Here is a 23,592-nt window from a genome sequence, read left to right as displayed (position 1 = left end):
GTAGCTTGTTAATATCAGACATTTTACAAAATATATTATTCCTAGACATATCATACCTAACCATCCGATTCGGCAACAATTAGGCAAATCCCTTACCTGAATTAGTGCGCTTCGGCTGTGATAAAGAGACAGAAGGTAGACTGGAGATGTAAGTTCCCTGTAAATGTGTGTGGTTCAGCAATATTGATCAACCTGACCCTTGTGTTCTGTTACTAGTATGTAGTCGCTTTAAATTTACAGCCCAATAAGGTGTGGAATCCCCAACGTCTGAAGTCCGCTTGTGCAATTCCTCCAAAAATGTAATTTGGTCGCGATCAGAGAGACCTATATCTGTCACTATTGGTAAAATACTAGTGTAACTGCGTCCCACGATGTTTGATTAGTTCAATATATTTTACTACATATACAACAAAGAGGAATACCGAAGACATTTAGTAGATACTGAGCATTATCTGAGTGTTCTTGAAATGCCCAGTTGCCTGATTTTTTTTTTACATGATTGACGGTTGACATCATGATCTCAGTGGTAAACATAGTTTCATGTGCGATATAAAGTTAGGCGTGTTCAAAAATGTTTGATATGGCGGTTCGATAGCAGCTGGTATTTATAAACAAACATGGAGGCTGACAATAACAAGCGAAGGTTTCATGTTGAAAATGACGAGGAAATACTCGCTATCCTCCTTAACAAAGATTCCGCACACACAAAGAAAAACTCTACTTATACATGTACTTTTTTCGGCATAATAAACAATGTATGGCCCTCTTGCCAGGGTGATCTGAAGGTTTGTCTACCCCCAGCAGTCATATGGCTACTTCAGGTTGACAAACCTTCATATCACCCTAGCAAGAGGGTCATTAATGTATAACATGAAGTAAGTAACAACACAAAAACCGTGTAATATATTTTTTATTTTTATTTTTTTAGGTCTAGTCAATAGATATATAAGGTACAGTACACAATATGGAAACTAGTAAATTAAATTAGTGTGTGAATGAAGTATGACGAGTGAGAGCCCTCTTGTGAGAGGACAAATATTGTAATGTGTATTGCTATAAATCTGAGTGAATAAAATGTTTGTTTGGAAAAGAAAAAAGAAGTAATGCGCGTTCGAAAATCGTTGGTATGATGTAAGAAGTGTTCGATAACCGTTGGTATGAAGTTAGGCGTGTTCGATAACCGTTGGTATGATGTAAGAAGTGTTCGATAACCGTTGGTATGAAGTTAGGCGTGTTCGATAACCGTTGGTATGACTGGTTGTCACCACCCTGGCTCTCATTTTGAGGACTTGACATACCTGACTCTGACCTTTGGGCCTTGCTTCGGGTGTCGTCACTTGTTATTCACCTTGTCAAAATATGCTTTGACAGCGTCATAAACTGACCTCTGAATAGGAAACGGTAATCATAGAACGGTCTAAACAGATAATTACCAATGACCTTATAAAGGGTCCCCACCCCCTGAGAATCGTAGCCTCAATAATTTAGCTTTTTTTTAATTAACAATATTTTGTTATTTGATGCATTTTTTAATCGATATTCAGAACGATTACGATCTTGTTCACATGTTGGTTACTATGTTTTCCTTACATTCCATATATAATTCAACTTCTATCTTGCAAAGTTATATAGCAGCTACTGATTCACAAATAGAATTTAATACGTATAAGCTATGCAAATAACAGTTTTACACAAACACGTGAAGCCCATTATTGTTATATACTGCAATGACATTTTTTAGACATCAAAAAAGAATATCAATTTATACGTTCTCGTGTCTCCGTTATGGCCGACGTGAACGCTAGACATACGCCGAGAGGGTTATAAACAACGAAGAGTATTTGATATAAGTACACATTATTTAGGGGGACAAGGATATATTTGTCAACCAACGGGAGATTTACATCTGACAGCGGACCACTGTATTACTTCCTTCTTTACACACCTCGTACTTTATGTGTATTGATTTTATTCTTTATCGTCAGTCTCAAATATTTTCGCTTTCATGTTTAACTTGATTTGTTACTCAATAAAAACTATACAAGTTGCAAATTTCGTACAATATAATTATTTTTCATACAGATGATAAGTTCTTATAACAATTTTGTATGGTGCATGTTAGATATTAAGCTAGGTGACTGAAAATAAAGGAGGGCGGAAGAAGCAAATACCAACAATATACGTCCGTCTAATGCAAAAGTTTGAAGTTAACAGGTTCTTGCATCACAGTGCAGTAGATGTGAGTTACAACCTGAAACATTGTTCCATCACTGCTGCTTACAAAACTATAATAAATCTGCAATATATCCTACCAAATTTTATTGAGATAATTTTAAGTCAGAAAATCTCTACAAAAACAAATGTTGACAAAGATTCTTAACTTTTCCAAAATCTGTTGAGTCAGACGCTACAAAAGAAAATACACCTATATCATGATAACAAATTGTTCGAAGTGAACCTGTGGAGGACATCTCCAGACAAAATACACCTATATCATGAGTACAAGTTGTTCGAAGTGAACCTGTGAGAGGACATATCCAGACAAAATACACCTATATCATGAGTACAAGTTGTTCGAAGTGAACCTGTGAGAGGACATATCCAGACAAAATACACCTATATCATGAGTACAAGTTGTTCGAAGTGAACCTGTGGAGGACATATCCAGACAAAATACACCTATATCATGAGTACAAGTTGTTCGAAGTGAACCTGTGAGAGGACATATCCAGACAAAATACACCTATATCATGAGTACAAGTTGTTCGAAGTGAACCTGTGAGAGGACATATCCAGACAAAATACACCTATATCATGATTACATTTTGTTGGAAGTGAAACTGAGAGAGGACATTTCCAGAAAAAATGTACACCAGCCAGACATGTCTACAGGACATATATCAATTTCCAGGAACACACTTTCCCCAACAAACAGTTTCAATAATGTCCATTGGTTATACTGTAGTTTTTTGATATCTGAGAATTAGTATTACGATCACTTTTCTTAAATTAAACAATCTCATTAAATCCACCCCTTTGAGTATACAAAAGCAACGAATATCAAAGAAAAGTGACCAGCTGTCGCAGACGATTTATATTCACAATGCCGCATGATCGTTGGCCTAGACACTAGCACGACCAACGTCAATCAAATCTGCTGTAAAAGTCATTTGGGACAAGACACCCAGCCAAAGCCGGGTGATTCATCTAATGCAACCGTCGGAGAAGACATAATATCATGCGTTTCATTTATAATAGAACTCTGGATATCACATTTCGTTCATACGAATTTTCTGTCATTTAGGAATATTTGAAAATATCTAAGCAAAAAAAAAAAATTCTTTCTGGACTCTTCCATTATTTTTACAGACATTTTCGCATTAAGATTAACAGGATTCTATTCTATCTGTAAGTTGTTATTTCGATTGTTTCTCGTTTTCCGTGACACGATCACAGAGTTCCTTATTCACGGAAGATAGCTGGCCAAGATGTCTCTTCTCCTGTATTCGGTTTAGGATCCAGCGTCGGAAGATGGCGACCTTTGTGAAGACTGTTGGGTATTCCTGACATGATATGGCCCCCCACGACGTCGTGCCAAGAAGAACAAACGATCCCTTCCTCTTACACACCAACGGACCACCGGAATCGCCCTGGTGAAAGAGAAATAACATCGTACAAGGTGTAGAGAGAAGGAACCAAAAACAGAAAATGGCGTAGTACAAGGTGTAGAGAGAAGGACCAGATGGGTCATCAAAGACACCAAAACAGAAAATGGACGGATGTAACTAGTGGTGTGGCCTCGGGTCGCCCTTATCTGTAATTCATATCAATGACTTACAGGAAACAATGGTTGTTGAATTTCCTTTTAGATGAGATGTAAAACAACTATGATAGGTGAAAGTGTAGATACCTACCTTTATGCATTCTCATGGAAAGGGAGCATGTTAAGTTGGAAAACGTTAGCAAAGAAAGGGTTCTCGGAATAATTACATAAAACCAAACGTTTGGGACCATTTGTGCATGGATCGGTCAACAAAGCAAACAGACGTGGGATCAATTAGAAGAACGTGCACATATTATGAAAGTACACATGTACTTTTAACCTCTTGTATACAGTTCTATCGATATATCTGGAATTCGGAGCCAGCATATGGTATGTATACCTGCTGACGGACATGGACGAAATTGAAACCGTGCAGAGCGACAAAGTCTATACTGAGATTAACGGTACTAATCAAGACAGACTGAGGGAGATATATGATGTATGCAAATATATAGGCTAATACGACATTTCTGTAACGGAAGGATTCCTCAATATAAACCACAAGAAAAATCATAATCTGTCTCTTGTAAAATAAAGGTAAGGGAATAGGCATAAAGGTTGTTACTGTAGTCAAACATGGAACTCCGCGTTAGACATAAAGGTAGTTACTGTAGTCAAACATGGAACTCCTTGTCAGACATAAAGGTAGTTATTGTAGTCAAACATGGACTCCTTGTCAGACATAAAGGTAGTTACTGTAGTCAAACATGGAACTCCACGTTAGACATAAAGGTAGTTACTGTAGTCAAACATGGAACTCCTTGTCAGATATAAAGGTAGTTACTGTAGTCAAACATGGACTCCTTGTCAGACATAAAGGTAGCTACTGTAGTCAAACATGGAACTCCTTGTCAGACATAATGGTAGTTACTGTAGTCAAACATGAACATCTTGTCAGACATAAAGGTAGTTACTGTAGTCAAACATGGAACTTCTTGTCAGACATAATGGTAGTTACTGTAGTCAAACATGGACTCCTTGTCAGACATAAAGGTAGTTACTGTAGTCAAACATGGAACTCCTTGTCAGACATAATGGTAGTTACTGTAGTCAAACATGGACTCCTTGTCAGACATAAAGGTAGTTACTGTAGTCAAACATGGAACATCTTGTCAGACATAAAGGTAGTTACTGTAGTCAAACATGGACTCCTTGTCAGACATAAAGGTAGTTATTGTAGTCAAACATGGAACTCCACGTTAGACATAAAGGTAGTTACTGTAGTCAAACATGGAACTCCTTGTTAGACATAATGGTAGTTACTGTAGTCAAACATGGACTCCTTGTCAGACATAAAGGTAGTTACTGTAGTCAAACATGGAACTCCACGTTAGACATAAAGGTAGTTACTGTAGTCAAACATGGAACTCCTTGTCAGACATAATGGTAGTTACTGTAGTCAAACATGGACTCCTTGTCAGACATAAAGGTAGTTACTGTAGTCAAACATGGAACTCCTTGTCAGACATAAAGGTAGTCACTAGTCAAACATGGAACTCCTTGTCAGACATAAAGGTAGTTACTGTAGTCAAACATGGAACTCCTTGTCAGACATAATGGTAGTTACTGTAGTCAAACATGGACTCCTTGTCAGACATAAAGGTAGTTACTGTAGTCAAACATGGAACTCCTTGTCAGACATAAAGGTAGTCACTAGTCAAACATGGAACTCCTTGTCAGACATAAAGGTAGTTACTGTAGTCAAACATGGAACATCTTGTCAGACATAAAGGTAGTTACTGTAGTCAAACATGGAACATCTTGTCAGACATAAAGGTAGTTACTGTAGTCAAACATGGAACATCTTGTCAGACATAAAGGTAGTTACTGTAGTCAAACATGGAACTCCTTGTCAGACATAATGGTAGTTACTGTAGTCAAACATGGAACATCTTGTCAGACATAAAGGTAGTTACTGTAGTCAAACATGGAACATCTTGTCAGACATCAAGGTAGTTACTGTAGTCAAACATGGAACATCTTGTCAGACATAAAGGTAGTTACTGTAGTCAAACATGGAACTTCTTGTCAGACATAAAGGTAGTTACTGTAGTCAAACATGGAACATCTTGTCAGACATAAAAGTAGTTACTGTAGTCAAACATGGAACTCCACGTTAGACATAAAGGTAGTTACTGTAGTCAAACATGGAACTCCTTGTCAGACATAAAGGTAGTTACTGTAGTCAAACATGGAACATCTTGTCAGACATAAAGGTAGTTACTGTAGTCAAACATGGAACATCTTGTCAGACATAAAGGTAGTTACTGTAGTCAAACATGGAACTCCACGTTAGACATAAAGGTAGTTACTGTAGTCAAACATGGAACTCCTTGTCAGACATAAAGGTAGTTACTGTAGTCAAACATGGAACATCTTGTCAGACATAAAGGTAGTTACTGTAGTCAAACATGAACTACTTGTCAGACATAAAGGTAGTTACTGTAGTCAAACACAGAACTCCTTGTCAGACATAAAGGTAGTTACTAGTCAAACATGGAACTCCTTGTCAGACATAAAGGTAGTTACTGTAGTCAAACATGGAACTCCTTGTCAGACATAAAGGTAGTTACTAGTCAAACATCGAACTCCTTGTCAGACATGAAGTTAGTTACTGTAGTCAAACATGGAACTCCACGTTAGACATAAAGGTAGTTACTGTAGTCAAACATGGAACTCCTTGTCAGACATAAAGGTAGTTACTGTAGTCAAACATGGAACATCTTGTCAGACATAAAGGTAGTTACTGTAGTCAAACATGGAACATCTTGTCAGACATAAAGGTAGTTACTGTAGTCAAACATGGAACATCTTGTCAGACATAAATGTAGTTATTGTAGTCAAACATGGAACATCTTGTCAGACATAAAGGTAGTTATTGTAGTCAAACATGGAACTCCTTGTCAGACATAAATGTAGTTATTGTAGTCAAACATGGAACATCTTGTCAGACATAAAGGTAGTTACTGTAGTCAAACATGGAACTCCTTGTCAGACATAAAGGTAGTTACTGTAGTCAAACATGAACATCTTGTCAGACATAAAGGTAGTTACTGTAGTCTAACATGGAACTCCTTGTCAGACATAAAGCTAGTTACTGTAGTCAAACATGGAACTCCTTGTCAGACATAAAGGTAGTTACTGTAGTCAAACATGGAACTCCTTGTCAGACATAACGGTAGTTACTGTAGTCAAACATGGACTCCTTGTCAGACATAAAGGTAGTTACTGTAGTCAAACATGGAACATCTTGTCAGACATGAAGGTAGTTACTGTAGTCAAACCTGGAACTCCTTGTCAGACATAAAGGTAGTTACTGTAGTCAAACATGGAACTCCTTGTCAGACATAAAGGTAGTTACTGTAGTCAAACATGGAACATCTTGTCAGACATAAAGGTAGTTACTGTAGTCAAACATGGAACATCTTGTCAGACATAAAGGTAGTTACTGTAGTCAAACATGGAACTCCACGTTAGACATAAAGGTAGTTACTGTAGTCAAACATGGAACTCCTTGTCAGACATAAAGGTAGTTACTGTAGTCAAACATGGAACATCTTGTCAGACATAAAGGTAGTTACTGTAGTCAAACATGAACTACTTGTCAGACATAAAGGTAGTTACTGTAGTCAAACACAGAACTCCTTGTCAGACATAAAGGTAGTTACTAATCAAACATGGAACTCCTTGTCAGACATAAAGGTAGTTACTGTAGTCAAACATGGAACTCCTTGTCAGACATAAAGGTAGTTACTAGTCAAACATCGAACTCCTTGTCAGACATGAAGTTAGTTACTGTAGTCAAACATGGAACTCCACGTTAGACATAAAGGTAGTTACTGTAGTCAAACATGGAACTCCTTGTCAGACATAAAGGTAGTTACTGTAGTCAAACATGGAACATCTTGTCAGACATAAAGGTAGTTACTGTAGTCAAACATGGAACATCTTGTCAGACATAAAGGTAGTTACTGTAGTCAAACATGGAACATCTTGTCAGACATAAATGTAGTTATTGTAGTCAAACATGGAACATCTTGTCAGACATAAAGGTAGTTACTGTAGTCAAACATGGAACTCCTTGTCAGACATAAAGGTAGTTATTGTAGTCAAACATGGAACTCCTTGTCAGACATAAATGTAGTTATTGTAGTCAAACATGGAACATCTTGTCAGACATAAAGGTAGTTACTGTAGTCAAACATGGAACTCCTTGTCAGACATAAAGGTAGTTACTGTAGTCAAACATGAACATCTTGTCAGACATAAAGGTAGTTACTGTAGTCTAACATGGAACTCCTTGTCAGACATAAAGCTAGTTACTGTAGTCAAACATGGAACTCCTTGTCAGACATAAAGGTAGTTACTGTAGTCAAACATGGAACTCCTTGTCAGACATAACGGTAGTTACTGTAGTCAAACATGGACTCCTTGTCAGACATAAAGGTAGTTACTGTAGTCAAACATGGAACATCTTGTCAGACATAAAGGTAGTTACTGTAGTCAAACCTGGAACTCCTTGTCAGACATAAAGGTAGTTACTGTAGTCAAACACAGAACTCCTTGTCAGACATAAAGGTAGTTACTGTAGTCAAACATGGAACTCCTTGTCAGATATAAAGGTAGTTACTGTAGTCAAACATGGAACTCCTTGTCAGACATAAAGGTAGTTATTGTAGTCAAACATGGAACTCCTTGTCAGACATAAAGGTAGTTAATGTAGTCAAACATGGAACTCCTTGTCAGACATAAAGGTAGTTACTGTAGTCAAACATGGACTCCTTGTCAGACATAAAGGTAGTTACTGTAGTCAAACATGGAACATCTTGTCAGACATAAAGGTAGTTACTGTAGTCAAACATGGAACTTCTTGTCAGACATAAAGGTAGTTACTGTAGTCAAACATGGAACTCCTTGTCAGACATAAAGGTAGTTACTGTAGTCAAACATGGACTCCTTGTCAGACATAAAGGTAGTCACTAGTCAAACATGGACTCCTTGTCAGTCATAAAGGTAGTTATTGTAGTCAAACATGGAACTCCTTGTCAGACATAAAGGTAGTTACTGTAGTCAAACATGGAACTCCTTGTCAGACATAAAGGTAGTTACTGTAGTCAAACATGGAACTCCTTGTCAGACATAAAGGTAGTTACTGTAGTCAAACATGGAACATCTTGTCAGACATAAAGGTAGTTACTGTAGTCAAACATGGAACATCTTGTCAGACATAAAGGTAGTTACTGTAGTCAAACATGGAACATCTTGTCAGACATAAATGTAGTTATTGTAGTCAAACATGGAACATCTTGTCAGACATAAAGGTAGTTACTGTAGTCAAACATGGAACTCCTTGTCAGACATAAAGGTAGTTATTGTAGTCAAACATGGAACTCCTTGTCAGACATAAATGTAGTTATTGTAGTCAAACATGGAACATCTTGTCAGACATAAAGGTAGTTACTGTAGTCAAACATGGAACTCCTTGTCAGACATAAAGGTAGTTACTGTAGTCAAACATGAACATCTTGTCAGACATAAAGGTAGTTACTGTAGTCTAACATGGAACTCCTTGTCAGACATAAAGGTAGTTACTGTAGTCAAACATGGAACTCCTTGTCAGACATAAAGGTAGTTACTGTAGTCAAACATGGAACTCCTTGTCAGACATAACGGTAGTTACTGTAGTCAAACATGGACTCCTTGTCAGACATAAAGGTAGTTACTGTAGTCAAACATGGAACATCTTGTCAGACATAAAGGTAGTTACTGTAGTCAAACCTGGAACTCCTTGTCAGACATAAAGGTAGTTACTGTAGTCAAACACAGAACTCCTTGTCAGACATAAAGGTAGTTACTGTAGTCAAACATGGAACTCCTTGTCAGATATAAAGGTAGTTACTGTAGTCAAACATGGAACTCCTTGTCAGACATAAAGGTAGTTATTGTAGTCAAACATGGAACTCCTTGTCAGACATAAAGGTAGTTAATGTAGTCAAACATGGAACTCCTTGTCAGACATAAAGGTAGTTACTGTAGTCAAACATGGACTCCTTGTCAGACATAAAGGTAGTTACTGTAGTCAAACATGGAACATCTTGTCAGACATAAAGGTAGTTACTGTAGTCAAACATGGAACTTCTTGTCAGACATAAAGGTAGTTACTGTAGTCAAACATGGAACTCCTTGTCAGACATAAAGGTAGTTACTGTAGTCAAACATGGACTCCTTGTCAGACATAAAGGTAGTCACTAGTCAAACATGGACTCCTTGTCAGTCATAAAGGTAGTTATTGTAGTCAAACATGGAACTCCTTGTCAGACATAAAGGTAGTTACTGTAGTCAAACATGGAACTCCTTGTCAGACATAAAGGTAGTTACTGTAGTCAAACATGGAACTCCTTGTCAGACATAAAGGTAGTTACTGTAGTCAAACATGGAACATCTTGTCAGACATAAAGGTAGTTACTGTAGTCAAACATGGAACTCCTTGTCAGACATAAAGGTAGTTACTGTAGTCAAACATGGAACTCCTTGTCAGACATAAAGGTAGTTATTGTAGTCAAACATGGAACTCCTTGTCAGACATAAAGGTAGTTACTGTAGTCAAACATGGAACTTCTTGTCAGACATAAAGGTAGTTACTGTAGTCAAACATGGAACTCCTTGTCAGACATAAAGGTAGTTACTGTAGTCAAACATGGAACATCTTGTCAGACATAAAGGTAGTTACTGTAGTCAAACATGAACTACTTGTCAGACATAAAGGTAGTTACTGTAGTCAAACACAGAACTCCTTGTCAGACATAAAGGTAGTTACTAATCAAACATGGAACTCCTTGTCAGACATAAAGGTAGTTACTGTAGTCAAACATGGAACTCCTTGTCAGACATAAAGGTAGTTACTAGTCAAACATCGAACTCCTTGTCAGACATGAAGTTAGTTACTGTAGTCAAACATGGAACTCCACGTTAGACATAAAGGTAGTTACTGTAGTCAAACATGGAACTCCTTGTCAGACATAAAGGTAGTTACTGTAGTCAAACATGGAACATCTTGTCAGACATAAAGGTAGTTACTGTAGTCAAACATGGAACATCTTGTCAGACATAAAGGTAGTTACTGTAGTCAAACATGGAACATCTTGTCAGACATAAATGTAGTTATTGTAGTCAAACATGGAACATCTTGTCAGACATAAAGGTAGTTACTGTAGTCAAACATGGAACTCCTTGTCAGACATAAAGGTAGTTATTGTAGTCAAACATGGAACTCCTTGTCAGACATAAATGTAGTTATTGTAGTCAAACATGGAACATCTTGTCAGACATAAAGGTAGTTACTGTAGTCAAACATGGAACTCCTTGTCAGACATAAAGGTAGTTACTGTAGTCAAACATGAACATCTTGTCAGACATAAAGGTAGTTACTGTAGTCTAACATGGAACTCCTTGTCAGACATAAAGCTAGTTACTGTAGTCAAACATGGAACTCCTTGTCAGACATAAAGGTAGTTACTGTAGTCAAACATGGAACTCCTTGTCAGACATAACGGTAGTTACTGTAGTCAAACATGGACTCCTTGTCAGACATAAAGGTAGCTACTGTAGTCAAACATGGAACATCTTGTCAGACATAAAGGTAGTTACTGTAGTCAAACCTGGAACTCCTTGTCAGACATAAAGGTAGTTACTGTAGTCAAACACAGAACTCCTTGTCAGACATAAAGGTAGTTACTGTAGTCAAACATGGAACTCCTTGTCAGATATAAAGGTAGTTACTGTAGTCAAACATGGAACTCCTTGTCAGACATAAAGGTAGTTATTGTAGTCAAACATGGAACTCCTTGTCAGACATAAAGGTAGTTAATGTAGTCAAACATGGAACTCCTTGTCAGACATAAAGGTAGTTACTGTAGTCAAACATGGACTCCTTGTCAGACATAAAGGTAGTTACTGTAGTCAAACATGGAACATCTTGTCAGACATAAAGGTAGTTACTGTAGTCAAACATGGAACTTCTTGTCAGACATAAAGGTAGTTACTGTAGTCAAACATGGAACTCCTTGTCAGACATAAAGGTAGTTACTGTAGTCAAACATGGACTCCTTGTCAGACATAAAGGTAGTCACTAGTCAAACATGGACTCCTTGTCAGTCATAAAGGTAGTTATTGTAGTCAAACATGGAACTCCTTGTCAGACATAAAGGTAGTTACTGTAGTCAAACATGGAACTCCTTGTCAGACATAAAGGTAGTTACTGTAGTCAAACATGGAACTCCTTGTCAGACATAAAGGTAGTTACTGTAGTCAAACATGGAACATCTTGTCAGACATAAAGGTAGTTACTGTAGTCAAACATGGAACATCTTGTCAGACATAAAGGTAGTTACTGTAGTCAAACATGGAACATCTTGTCAGACATAAATGTAGTTATTGTAGTCAAACATGGAACATCTTGTCAGACATAAAGGTAGTTACTGTAGTCAAACATGGAACTCCTTGTCAGACATAAAGGTAGTTATTGTAGTCAAACATGGAACTCCTTGTCAGACATAAATGTAGTTATTGTAGTCAAACATGGAACATCTTGTCAGACATAAAGGTAGTTACTGTAGTCAAACATGGAACTCCTTGTCAGACATAAAGGTAGTTACTGTAGTCAAACATGAACATCTTGTCAGACATAAAGGTAGTTACTGTAGTCTAACATGGAACTCCTTGTCAGACATAAAGCTAGTTACTGTAGTCAAACATGGAACTCCTTGTCAGACATAAAGGTAGTTACTGTAGTCAAACATGGAACTCCTTGTCAGACATAACGGTAGTTACTGTAGTCAAACATGGACTCCTTGTCAGACATAAAGGTAGTTACTGTAGTCAAACATGGAACATCTTGTCAGACATAAAGGTAGTTACTGTAGTCAAACCTGGAACTCCTTGTCAGACATAAAGGTAGTTACTGTAGTCAAACACAGAACTCCTTGTCAGACATAAAGGTAGTTACTGTAGTCAAACATGGAACTCCTTGTCAGATATAAAGGTAGTTACTGTAGTCAAACATGGAACTCCTTGTCAGACATAAAGGTAGTTATTGTAGTCAAACATGGAACTCCTTGTCAGACATAAAGGTAGTTAATGTAGTCAAACATGGAACTCCTTGTCAGACATAAAGGTAGTTACTGTAGTCAAACATGGACTCCTTGTCAGACATAAAGGTAGTTACTGTAGTCAAACATGGAACATCTTGTCAGACATAAAGGTAGTTACTGTAGTCAAACATGGAACTTCTTGTCAGACATAAAGGTAGTTACTGTAGTCAAACATGGAACTCCTTGTCAGACATAAAGGTAGTTACTGTAGTCAAACATGGACTCCTTGTCAGACATAAAGGTAGTCACTAGTCAAACATGGACTCCTTGTCAGTCATAAAGGTAGTTATTGTAGTCAAACATGGAACTCCTTGTCAGACATAAAGGTAGTTACTGTAGTCAAACATGGAACTCCTTGTCAGACATAAAGGTAGTTACTGTAGTCAAACATGGAACTCCTTGTCAGACATAAAGGTAGTTACTGTAGTCAAACATGGAACATCTTGTCAGACATAAAGGTAGTTACTGTAGTCAAACATGGAACTCCTTGTCAGACATAAAGGTAGTTACTGTAGTCAAACATGGAACTCCTTGTCAGACATAAAGGTAGTTATTGTAGTCAAACATGGAACTCCTTGTCAGACATAAAGGTAGTTACTGTAGTCAAACATGGAACTTCTTGTCAGACATAAAGGTAGTTACTGTAGTCAAACATGGAACTCCTTGTCAGACATAAAGGTAGTTACTGTAGTCAAACATGGAACATCTTGTCAGACATAAAGGTAGTTACTGTAGTCAAACATGGAACTCCTTGTCAGACATAAAGGTAGTTACTGTAGTCAAACATGGAACTCCTTGTCAGACATAAAGGTAGTCACTGTAGTCAAACATGGAACATCTTGTCAGACATAAAGGTAGTTACTGTAGTCAAACACGGAACTCCTTGTCAGACATAAAGGTAGTTACTGTAGTCAAACATGGAACTCCACGTTAGACATAAAGGTAGTTACTGTAGTCAAACATGGAACTCCTTGTCAGACATAAAGGTAGTCACTAGTCAAACATGGACTCCTTGTCAGTCATAAAGGTAGTTATTGTAGTCAAACATGGAACTCCTTGTCAGACATAAAGGTAGTTACTGTAGTCAAACATGGAACTCCTTGTCAGACATAAAGGAGGTTACTGTAGTAAAATATGGAACCCCTTGCCACATCAAACCGTTACATCAACGATACTGAGATGTCTTGAAGCCCCGCTGGATAAATACTGGGGACCACGTTACATCTCCCAAACATTTAGACTATGATGTAAAGTAAGTTTCCTACATACATTGTACAGTGTAACTTACCTCGCAAGCTGCCGTATTTTTGTGGAAGGCACAGAGACTCGTGGTTCTGACAATCCCGTCCCAGAACTTTTTCGAATTGCATTTGCTGTTACTGATTATGTTGATGTTGGCTTCCTGCAGGCGAGTGGCGAGTTTTCCGTAGTCTCCCACTGCGAATGTCAATAATAGGAACACGTGTTATTCCAAATTTAGTAAAGTAAGGAGGTCGAGTTTATCCCAACATGGAGGATGTCAATACATTACTTTCTTTAGGTAGAAATATAAAGATGTCCTCCAGTTTACAAGTATGCATATCTAATTCGTATGTTTAAATCCGAACATTGTCATCTTGATAAGGTATGACATATTTTCAACTTTGTAAGTCTATTCAGTAACGAATTAGAATAACTGGCCATTACTTAACATATACATATAGATATGCGTTATTGGAATGCTATAATTATACATTTCAAAGCCAAGCAATATTACCTTCATTTGGTATGCTTTTCATTTGATTGCATGGAGGTGTTTCTAAAATAAAAGAAAGATACCAAAGTGACTAATTATTTCAAGTGCAGATTTATTGCAAATCACAGATATTATTTGTATTGTATTGTAACTGTGTATAGTATAAAATGTGTGAAAATACATGTACAACAAAAGAGATTTCAAAGGCTTATCAAGGGACTGAAATACAGGGTAGATGACCTACCGTCCTCTTCCTTTTCATCACCTTTGTCCTCCTCCTCTTTCATCTCCTGTTTCACGACCCCCCATCCCGTGATGTAACAGTCGCTATGTGATATTCTCTGATTGCGTTTGGCGAGGGCGGGGATCGGCCTCACCCCCGGGGTATCGGTAGCGTTGGTTTTCAAGTGGAGTAGGGCGATGTCGTAACCTCCCAGGAAGTCCCCATTATAAAGGGGATGCTGTCAATAGTAATACAAAACATGATCAATGCCCCCAAACACTGACATCATATATATTTATCGAATGTTCTATTACATATCTTACATATCACTGTATCTTACATTTATGACATACACATTATAAAGAAGATTTGTACCCCTATAACCAGTAGACTTTACCAACAATGTCATGTATATGGAAAGAAGACAATTCGTACCCCTAAAAACAAAAAGTTTACCAATAATGTCATGTATTTGGAGAAAGACTATTCGTACCCCTAAAAACAAAAAAAAATACCAATAATGTCATGTATTTGGAGAAAGACGATTCGAACCCCCAAGAGCAAAAAGTTAACCAACCATATACCTGGAGAAAGACGATTCGTACCGTAGGAAGCATAAACTTTACCGGCAATGTCATGTATTTGGAGAAAGACAATTCGTACCCGTAAAAGCAGTAAACTTTGTCATGCATACATTCGGTTGGATACAGCTGTATCCCAAACAACAAAAAAGGCCCTGACTTTTTCCATGGCGACTGCATTACTCAGTAACACAATGTCATTTTTACTAAGACATAACTATTCCAAATGTCGTCGTACAGCACAAGATCAGCGGAAAAAACTGAAATGTTTGAACATTTTTTTAAAAATTATTATCATTAATCAAAGTCCACGTTCAAGATGAAAGCGCATGAAAAGTTTGCATAGCGCGAAAGGGAGTACGCGCTATTGGTTGTTCCGAAAATTCTAACATTCCATAGACTCTTGGAGATGTATTTTATTTTATCTAAGCATTCGATGACACAATGTGCAACCGTGAATGGGGAGTCACATGCAAAGTCTACAGGTATGTCTTCCCTTTTTGAAAATCTACGGTGTCTACGGTTTCTAAAGCCCTCTGAAGGATTGATAAATCGCTGTTTTATTCAAGGAATCAGATTACTTATCATGTATTTCAGAGTTTACATATGTAGCTAGCTAGTGAAATAGGACAATAGTTGTCTGGGTCAGTTGCGTCCTTGCCAAGTTACGGAATGGGGATGACGATAGCTTCCTGGTGCATGGCTGTATCTTGTTTCAGGTAAACGTTTTATTGGTATAGGATATCGTCAGGTCCTGTCGAGGTATCGTGGGACTTGTGAGTCAGGTAAATGTTTAATTGGTATAGGATATCGTCAGGTCCTGACGAGGTATCGTGGGACTTGTGAGTCAGGTAAACGTCTTATTGGTATAGGATATCGTTAGGTCCTGCCGAGGTATCGTGAGACTTGTGAGTCAGGTAAACGTTTTATTGGTATAGGATATCGTCAGGTCCTGCCGAGGTATCGTGAGACTTGTGAGTCGGGTAAACGTCTTATTGGTATAGGATATCGTCAGGTCCTGCCGAGGTATCGTGAGACTTGTGAGTCAGGTAAACGTCTTATTGGTATAGGATATCGTTAGGTCCTGCCGAGGTATCGTGAGACTTGTGAGTCAGGTAAACGTCTTATTGGTATAGGATATCGTCAGGTCCTGTCGGGGTATCGTGGGACTTGTGAGTCAGGTAAACGTCTTATTGGTATAGGATATCGTTAGGTCCTGCCGAGGTATCGTGAGACTTGTGAGTCAGGTAAACGTCTTATTGGTATAGGATATCGTCAGGTCCTGTTGGGGTATCGTGGGACTTGTGAGTCAGGTAAACGTCTTATTGGTATAGGATATCGTCAGGTCCTGCCGAGGTATCGTGGGACTTGTGAGTCAGGTAAACGTCTTATTGGTATAGGATATCGTCAGGTCCTGCCGAGGTATCGTGAGACTTGTGAGTCAGGTAAACGTCTTATTGGTATAGGATATCGTCAGGTCCTGCCGAGGTATCGTGGGACTTGTGAGTCAGGTAAACGTCTTATTGGTATAGGATATCGTTAGGTCCTGTTGGGGTATCGTGAGACTTGTGAGAGTCTATTAGCTCCGATAGAGAGAATGGCTTTTTGAAAACTTCTGCGTTGTTAGATTTAAAGTTTACCTTTATCGTTTCGTTTTGCTTCTTGACGAATTGAATGTTTTGTCGTGGTTCGATAATAATGAATTTTAAAATTCAAATTTTGCCAATTTATTTGGCAAACAGGGTTTGGATGCGAAAGTTGTGTCGATATATTTCAAGTGAGAAGGAAATGTCAAATTTCTCGCCTGAATAACTTATGCCATGTGACCTACTGGTATTGAAAGTAGCCAAGGTGTTTGTTCTCGTAATCCTATATAAATCTGTTTTCGTTTTAAGTGGTTTCTAAATAGCGACATGCACTGGATATAATTGATTTATATGATCACACCAAACTTGTAGCTGGTGAAACAAAGATAAACATATCATGGAAACTGGATGGGAGAAGGGAAACACGGAACCTAATTCAAGTCTACCACAGACTGACGCAACAGAACTGCATAGTATTACATCACTCATGCTTGGTAGTTTATACGAAATCCATGACAACACACATATTGTCTGACATTAGATTACTAGTATCATAGTACTGACCAATGACGTATGCATCACTCCGATAAACTGCTCCGTACCATCCGGGATGTCTCGGTTGTAGTCCCCCAAAACCACTGTTAATCTGTCAGATCTGGTCAAAAAGACAAATGCGCGATATATTTCGCATTCAAGTAAATTCACAATTTGACATAGAAACATTGTCATATCTTTTAACATTCGGTTTTCTTTTTTTATAAGGAAGTGACCATTCTCCTATCAGTACGTAGTGAAAGGGGAGGGGAGAGACGTAAGGAATGGTTTCCCGGTCAACTTCAAAGAATGAAGATAATGCATGTAATCAAGTATTGAAAAAATAATGAGTCGCTTTCCAAACAGCACTTTATGGTAAAGAATTGTACTCACGTGAGTCCGCGGACACAGTGTGCCGCTGTGAGGACAGTATCGTACTCTATCAGCGTGCCTCCACACACGAATCCTTCCCTCGACACCAACAACCCTGCCTGCCACGGCCAAGAGGAACTGCGGGAATCCTTACCGCCAACAATCATCAGGACACGCGGTGTTTCGGTGGGCGCTCCTACCGATAGAGAACATAATAAAATTCAATTAAATATTTGTATATTTTAATTGACAGTCCCTCGTATGTGTCCTTCAGTCAATGTTTTCATCATGAGAAGGTGAGACTAGTTAGCTAAAGGACATCATTCATCTGGTGTAGACACCAGTCACCTATAAGTCGAGAGAAAATAATCATTCACCTCAATGGAAGTGAGACAGGGGAATCCCAACTCTCGGGGTAAGACACTTAAGCTGCGAAACACTCAGCAAGCCTCGTGTTTGGTAACTTAAGAATCTCCCCCTCGGGTTGAGACTAACCCAAGGGTGTTAAAGATTCTATTAATATCCCCATAGGGTTGACACAAGCTACGCGTGCTCTTTGCACATTATCAACAATTGTATCACGTCGCGGCAGCAATACAATCACGTCACGTCGACATTGTGTTACATTGATGTAACGGCAATATTAAATACATACGAGGGTAAACATGGTAATATAAACATTATCATTTATTCCCTCAGGAATGAGGGGGGGGGGGGGGGGGGGGGGGGGGGGGGGGGGGGGGGGTCTAAAACCTCGGCAAGCTTCGCTTTTGGTTACATAAGATTGTTTTGCCCTCGGGTTGAGATCCCCCTGTCTCACTTCCAAGGAGGTGAAAGGTTCTTTAATATCGCATACTTCACACGGTGATCCTGCTCGGGATGAGATAACTCCTTCATCACTCACATATTTGTTACCAGTTCTATCTGTCGCCCTCTAGGGTGGGATTTCTCTGTCCTAGGGAATGACGGATATCAAGACAATAACAATCCAATTATTTGGTTTGGTTTGGTTTATTTTATTTAACGTCCTATTAACAGCTAAGGTCATTTAAGGACGGCCTCCCGTGCGTGTGACATGCATGCCTGTGTTGAGTGCGGATGTGTGTCCCGGGAGGCTGCGGTATGTTCGTGTTGAAGTCTCCTAGTGATAGTCCGGAACTTTTGCCGATTTATAGTGCTACCTCACTGAAGCATACTGCCGAAGACACCCAGCAGGACACCCCACCCGGTCACATTATGCTGACAACGGGCGAACCAGTCGTCCCACTCCTTGTATGCTGAGCGCTAAGCAGGAGCAGCAACTACCATTTTTTAAGACTCTGGTATGTCTCGGCCAGGGGACAGAGCCCAAAGCCTTCCTCACAGGGGCGAACGCTCAACTAAAGACCAAAAGTGAGGCAGTGTCAAGGGAGACGTTAGGAAGAAGAAAGTTGTTAAGAAAGAAAAGATCCCAAATTTAGTCGCCTCTTACGATCATGCAATGGGGGCAGCAGGTACAGTTCTTACACCCTACCTGCAGGGCAGCAATCCAATGACGTCAATATCACACTACAATGACGTCACGTCGACGACGATTCAATCACGAGGAAGTGACAGAAATCTCAATCCTCTACCTTGAGGAAGTGACAGAAATACCCATCTCCTACCTTGAGGAAGTGACAGAAATCTCAATCCTCTACCTTGAGGAAGTGACAGAAATCTCCATACTCTACTTTGAGGACGAGACAGAGAGATCTCCCTCCTCTACTTTGAGGACGTGACAGAGAAATCTCCATCCCCTACCTCGAGGACGTGACAGAGAAATCTCCATCCTCTACCTCGAGAACGTGACAGAGAAATCTCCATCCTCTACCTTGATGACGTGACAGAGAAATCTCCATCCTCTACCTTGATGACGTGACAGAGAAATCTCCATCCTCTACCTTGATGACGTGACAGAGAAATCTCCATCCTCTACCTTGATGACTTGACAGAAAAATCTCCATCCTCTACCTTGATGACGTGACAGAGAAATCTCCATCCTCTACCCTGATGACGTGACAGAAAAATCTCCATCCTCTACCTTGAGAACGTGAGAAGAGAAATCTCCATCCTTTACCTTGAGGACGTGACAGAGAAATCTCCATCCCCTACCTTGATGACTTGACAGAGAAATGTCCATCCTCTACCTTGAGAACGTGACAGAGAAATGTCCATCCTCTACCTTGATGACGTGACAGAGAAATGTCCATCTTCTACCTTGATGACGTGACAGAAAAATCTCCATCCTCTACCTTGAGGACGTGACAGAGAAATCTCTATCCTCTACCTTGAGAACGTGAGAAGAGAAATCTCCATCCTCTACCTTGAGGACGTGACAGAGAAATCTCCATCCCCTACCTTGATGACGTGACAGAGAAATCTCCATCCCCTACCTCGAGGACGTGAGAAGAGAAATCTCCATCCCCTACCTCGAGAACGTGACAGAGAAATGTCCATCCTCTACCTTGAGAACGTGACAGAGAAATCTCCATCCCCTACCTTGAGAACGTGAGAAGAGAAATCTCCATCCTCTACCTTGAGAACGTGACAGAAAAATCTCCATCCTCTACGTTGAGAACGTGACAGAAAAATCTCCATCCTCTACCTTGAGAACGTGACAGAGAAATGTCCATCCTCTAACTTGATGACGTGACAGAGAAATCTCCATCCTCTACCTTGATGACGTGACAGAAAAATGTCCATCCTCTACCTTGATGACGTGACAGAGAAATCTCCATCCTCTACCTTGATGACGTGACAGAGAAATCTCCATCCTCTACCTTGAGAACGTGACAGAGAAATCTCCATCCTCTACCTTGATGACGTGACAGAGAAATCTCCATCCTCTACCTTGAGGACGTGACAGAGAAATCTCCATCCTCTACCTTGAGGACGTGACAGAGAAATCTCCATCCCCTACCTTGATGACGTGACAGAGAAATCTCCATCCCCTACCTTGATGACGTGACAGAGAAATCTCCATCCTCTATCTTGAGAACGTGAGAAGAGAAATCTCCATCCTCTACCTTGAAGACGTGACAGAGAAATCTCCATCCTCTACCTTGAGGACGTGACAGAGAAATCTCCATCCTCTACCTTGAGAACGTGAAAAGAGAAATCTCTATCCTCTACCTTGATGACGTGACAGAGAAATCTCCATCCCCTACCTCGAGAACGTGACAGAGAAATATCCATCCTCTACCTCGAGAACGTGACAGAGAAATATCCATCCTCTACCTCGAGAACGTGACAGAGAAATCTCCATATAATATTGACGTTACATCAATGCAAGGAAATGTTGATGTGACGTGATTGAATTGTCGACGTGACGTCATTGTACTGTTGCCGTGACATCATGGTATTGTTGACTTGACGAAATACGAGTGTTGAGAACGTAAGAAGAGCACGTGTAGCTTGTCTTTTCCCCAAAAATCTCATCCCGGTAAAACTGCGGATATCCCTGTCCAGGGTAAGAGAAATCACTGTTCGGGCTTAGTGCTGACCAGCCAAACTCTTACACGAATGTTGAGATATCCCTGTCTAGGTCTAGTGTTGACCAGTCAAACTCTCTCACGAGGGTCGAGATATCCCCGTCCTACCCTCGTGCTGACCAGCTACTCTTACACGAGGGTTGAGATATATTTGTGCAGGCCTAATACTGACCAGCCAAACTCTGACACGAGGGTTGAGATATCCCTGTCTATGGAACTAACCTATGTAAGATTATATCAGATCCATAACAAAGCGAAATAAATATTATTCCTGCAATGTTCATTTGAATTTATAAATAATTATGAAGTATAAAATGAGATCTTGGAAACCCATGTGTTCTGCTGTCGACGTACTTGAACAGTCATGTAATGTAATGAAAATAGGCTTTAGTTCTAACGAGAAATATCTTTAAACAAGAAATATCTTTAAAAAAGATAAACGGCATAGTTTTAATGCTGGTGGTTATAATGTAAAACTGTGTGAAATAAATTAACGAACTAATCAATGAATGCGTTTCAGCACGGATAACACAATTATATCAGTTTGAATCATTTTTGGTGATAATAAGACTGCATTTGAATCAGGAATAAAATTTTATTAATGTGTCATTTGAATAGATACATCCACTTATTCAGCTTGCATTCAATCTTAATTTTGTTTCGTTTTTAACTGCATATCTGCATTTTGCATTTACCGCTACATTGACCAATCACATACTTCATCTTGACCAGTAACGCCACCTGTCGCGTCATATCCGGAGCCAAAAGAAATTATACGGCTATGCCGAAAAAGATAAACGGCATAGTTTTGATTCTGGTGGTTATAATGTAAAACTGCAGGTGAAATAAATTAACGAACAAATGCGTTTCAGCACGGATAACAAAATCATATCAGCTTGAATCATTTTTTTTTGGTGATAATAAGACTGCATTTGAATCAGGAATATAATTTTATCAATGTGTCATTTGAAAAGATACAACCTCTTATTCAGCTTGCATTCAATCTTAACTTTGTTTCGTTTTTAACTGCATATCTGCATTTTGCATTTACCGCTACATTGACCGATCAAATACTTGATCTTGACCAGTAACGCCACCTGTCTCGTCATATCCGGGACCAAAAGAATATTATACGGCTATGCCGAAAAATAACAGGGACCCAGAACTTTGTTACAGTCTATGTGTATTTAGATTAGTGAGTACAGCACCTTTTTCATGTGTATGGGGGCTGGATTAACATTCATTAAATTTATCAGCCCCATGGTATTCCTCATATACCCGGACTGTAAATTATCAGGCCCCTGTGATCTGGAGTGGAATCCTTCGGTTTCGATGATAAGGAATAAAAAATGATAGGTCTTACCTTGGCAGACTGTCCACGCCAGGATAACTGTCGATGTTATCAATACATTAATATCCACGTGGTGGTGGCAAATAAACATCGTTTATACTTAAAAATGCACCTTAAATACAAAAGAACGTCACCATCCAAAGGAAAACTCAACTGACTAGCGCTATTGTCCAACCTGGCGTTTTGGGATTCCGAGTGACCTTGCCTGGTTAGCCAGAGGTCAAGAATAGCGTCACCGATCGTTTGTCCGCAAGTTGTCGTTCAATAAAGTACTCGAGAGCTGATATTGTCAACTATAATACCGGATTGAGGCACAGAAGGAAAGATTTTGTCAGATTTTCGATGACGTCAAAGGCCTTTTGCCCCCAGCTTCGGACAGTTGCGAATTGATGTGCACACCTGTGCTTGACCCCGACAGCGTGAAGAACTGATGTGATCCAGGAGAAAGTTTAAATAGTACGGGCTAATGACATTTGATGGTACTTATCCAATATAAAAGGTATTGATTTTCAGCAAAGGACTGCTTTATCTTTAATGGGAGTTTCTTCTCACACTGTGTATTTTTTGTATTGAAATATCAGTTCGTTAATATACATATATCGAGCCAATATCATCACAGCGTGGTATAACTAAAACTCCAATTGTTTCCATCAGTATGCATATCAGCATGTGTCCTTTCACAAGCCCAGCGTCTGAAGCTGGGTACAACATTGTAAGATGGCGCTA

General features: G+C 39.2%; 1 protein-coding gene across 1 annotated transcript; it reads right to left on the bottom strand.

The window, feature by feature from the left end:
- Nucleotides 1-2,098: 2,098 nt before the first annotated feature.
- Nucleotides 2,099-23,225, bottom strand: LOC117328829 (elastase-1-like). Its single transcript, XM_033886402.1, has 7 exons — nucleotides 22,879-23,225; nucleotides 18,025-18,199; nucleotides 17,662-17,752; nucleotides 14,952-15,168; nucleotides 14,729-14,770; nucleotides 14,261-14,409; nucleotides 2,099-3,650 (listed from the first exon to the last, which is right to left on the bottom strand). The coding sequence occupies exons 1-7, from the start codon at nucleotides 22,955-22,957 to the stop codon at nucleotides 3,417-3,419; spliced, it is 987 nt and encodes a 328-aa protein (XP_033742293.1). The 5' UTR covers nucleotides 22,958-23,225; the 3' UTR covers nucleotides 2,099-3,416.
- Nucleotides 23,226-23,592: the final 367 nt, after the last annotated feature.

The sequence above is a fragment of the Pecten maximus genome, chromosome 6 (assembly GCF_902652985.1).
Source record: "Pecten maximus chromosome 6, xPecMax1.1, whole genome shotgun sequence".
NCBI lineage: Eukaryota > Metazoa > Mollusca > Bivalvia > Pectinida > Pectinidae > Pecten > Pecten maximus.
The sequence above is the reverse complement of the archived record's forward strand: the minus strand, read 5'-3'. Positions and strand labels throughout refer to the sequence as shown.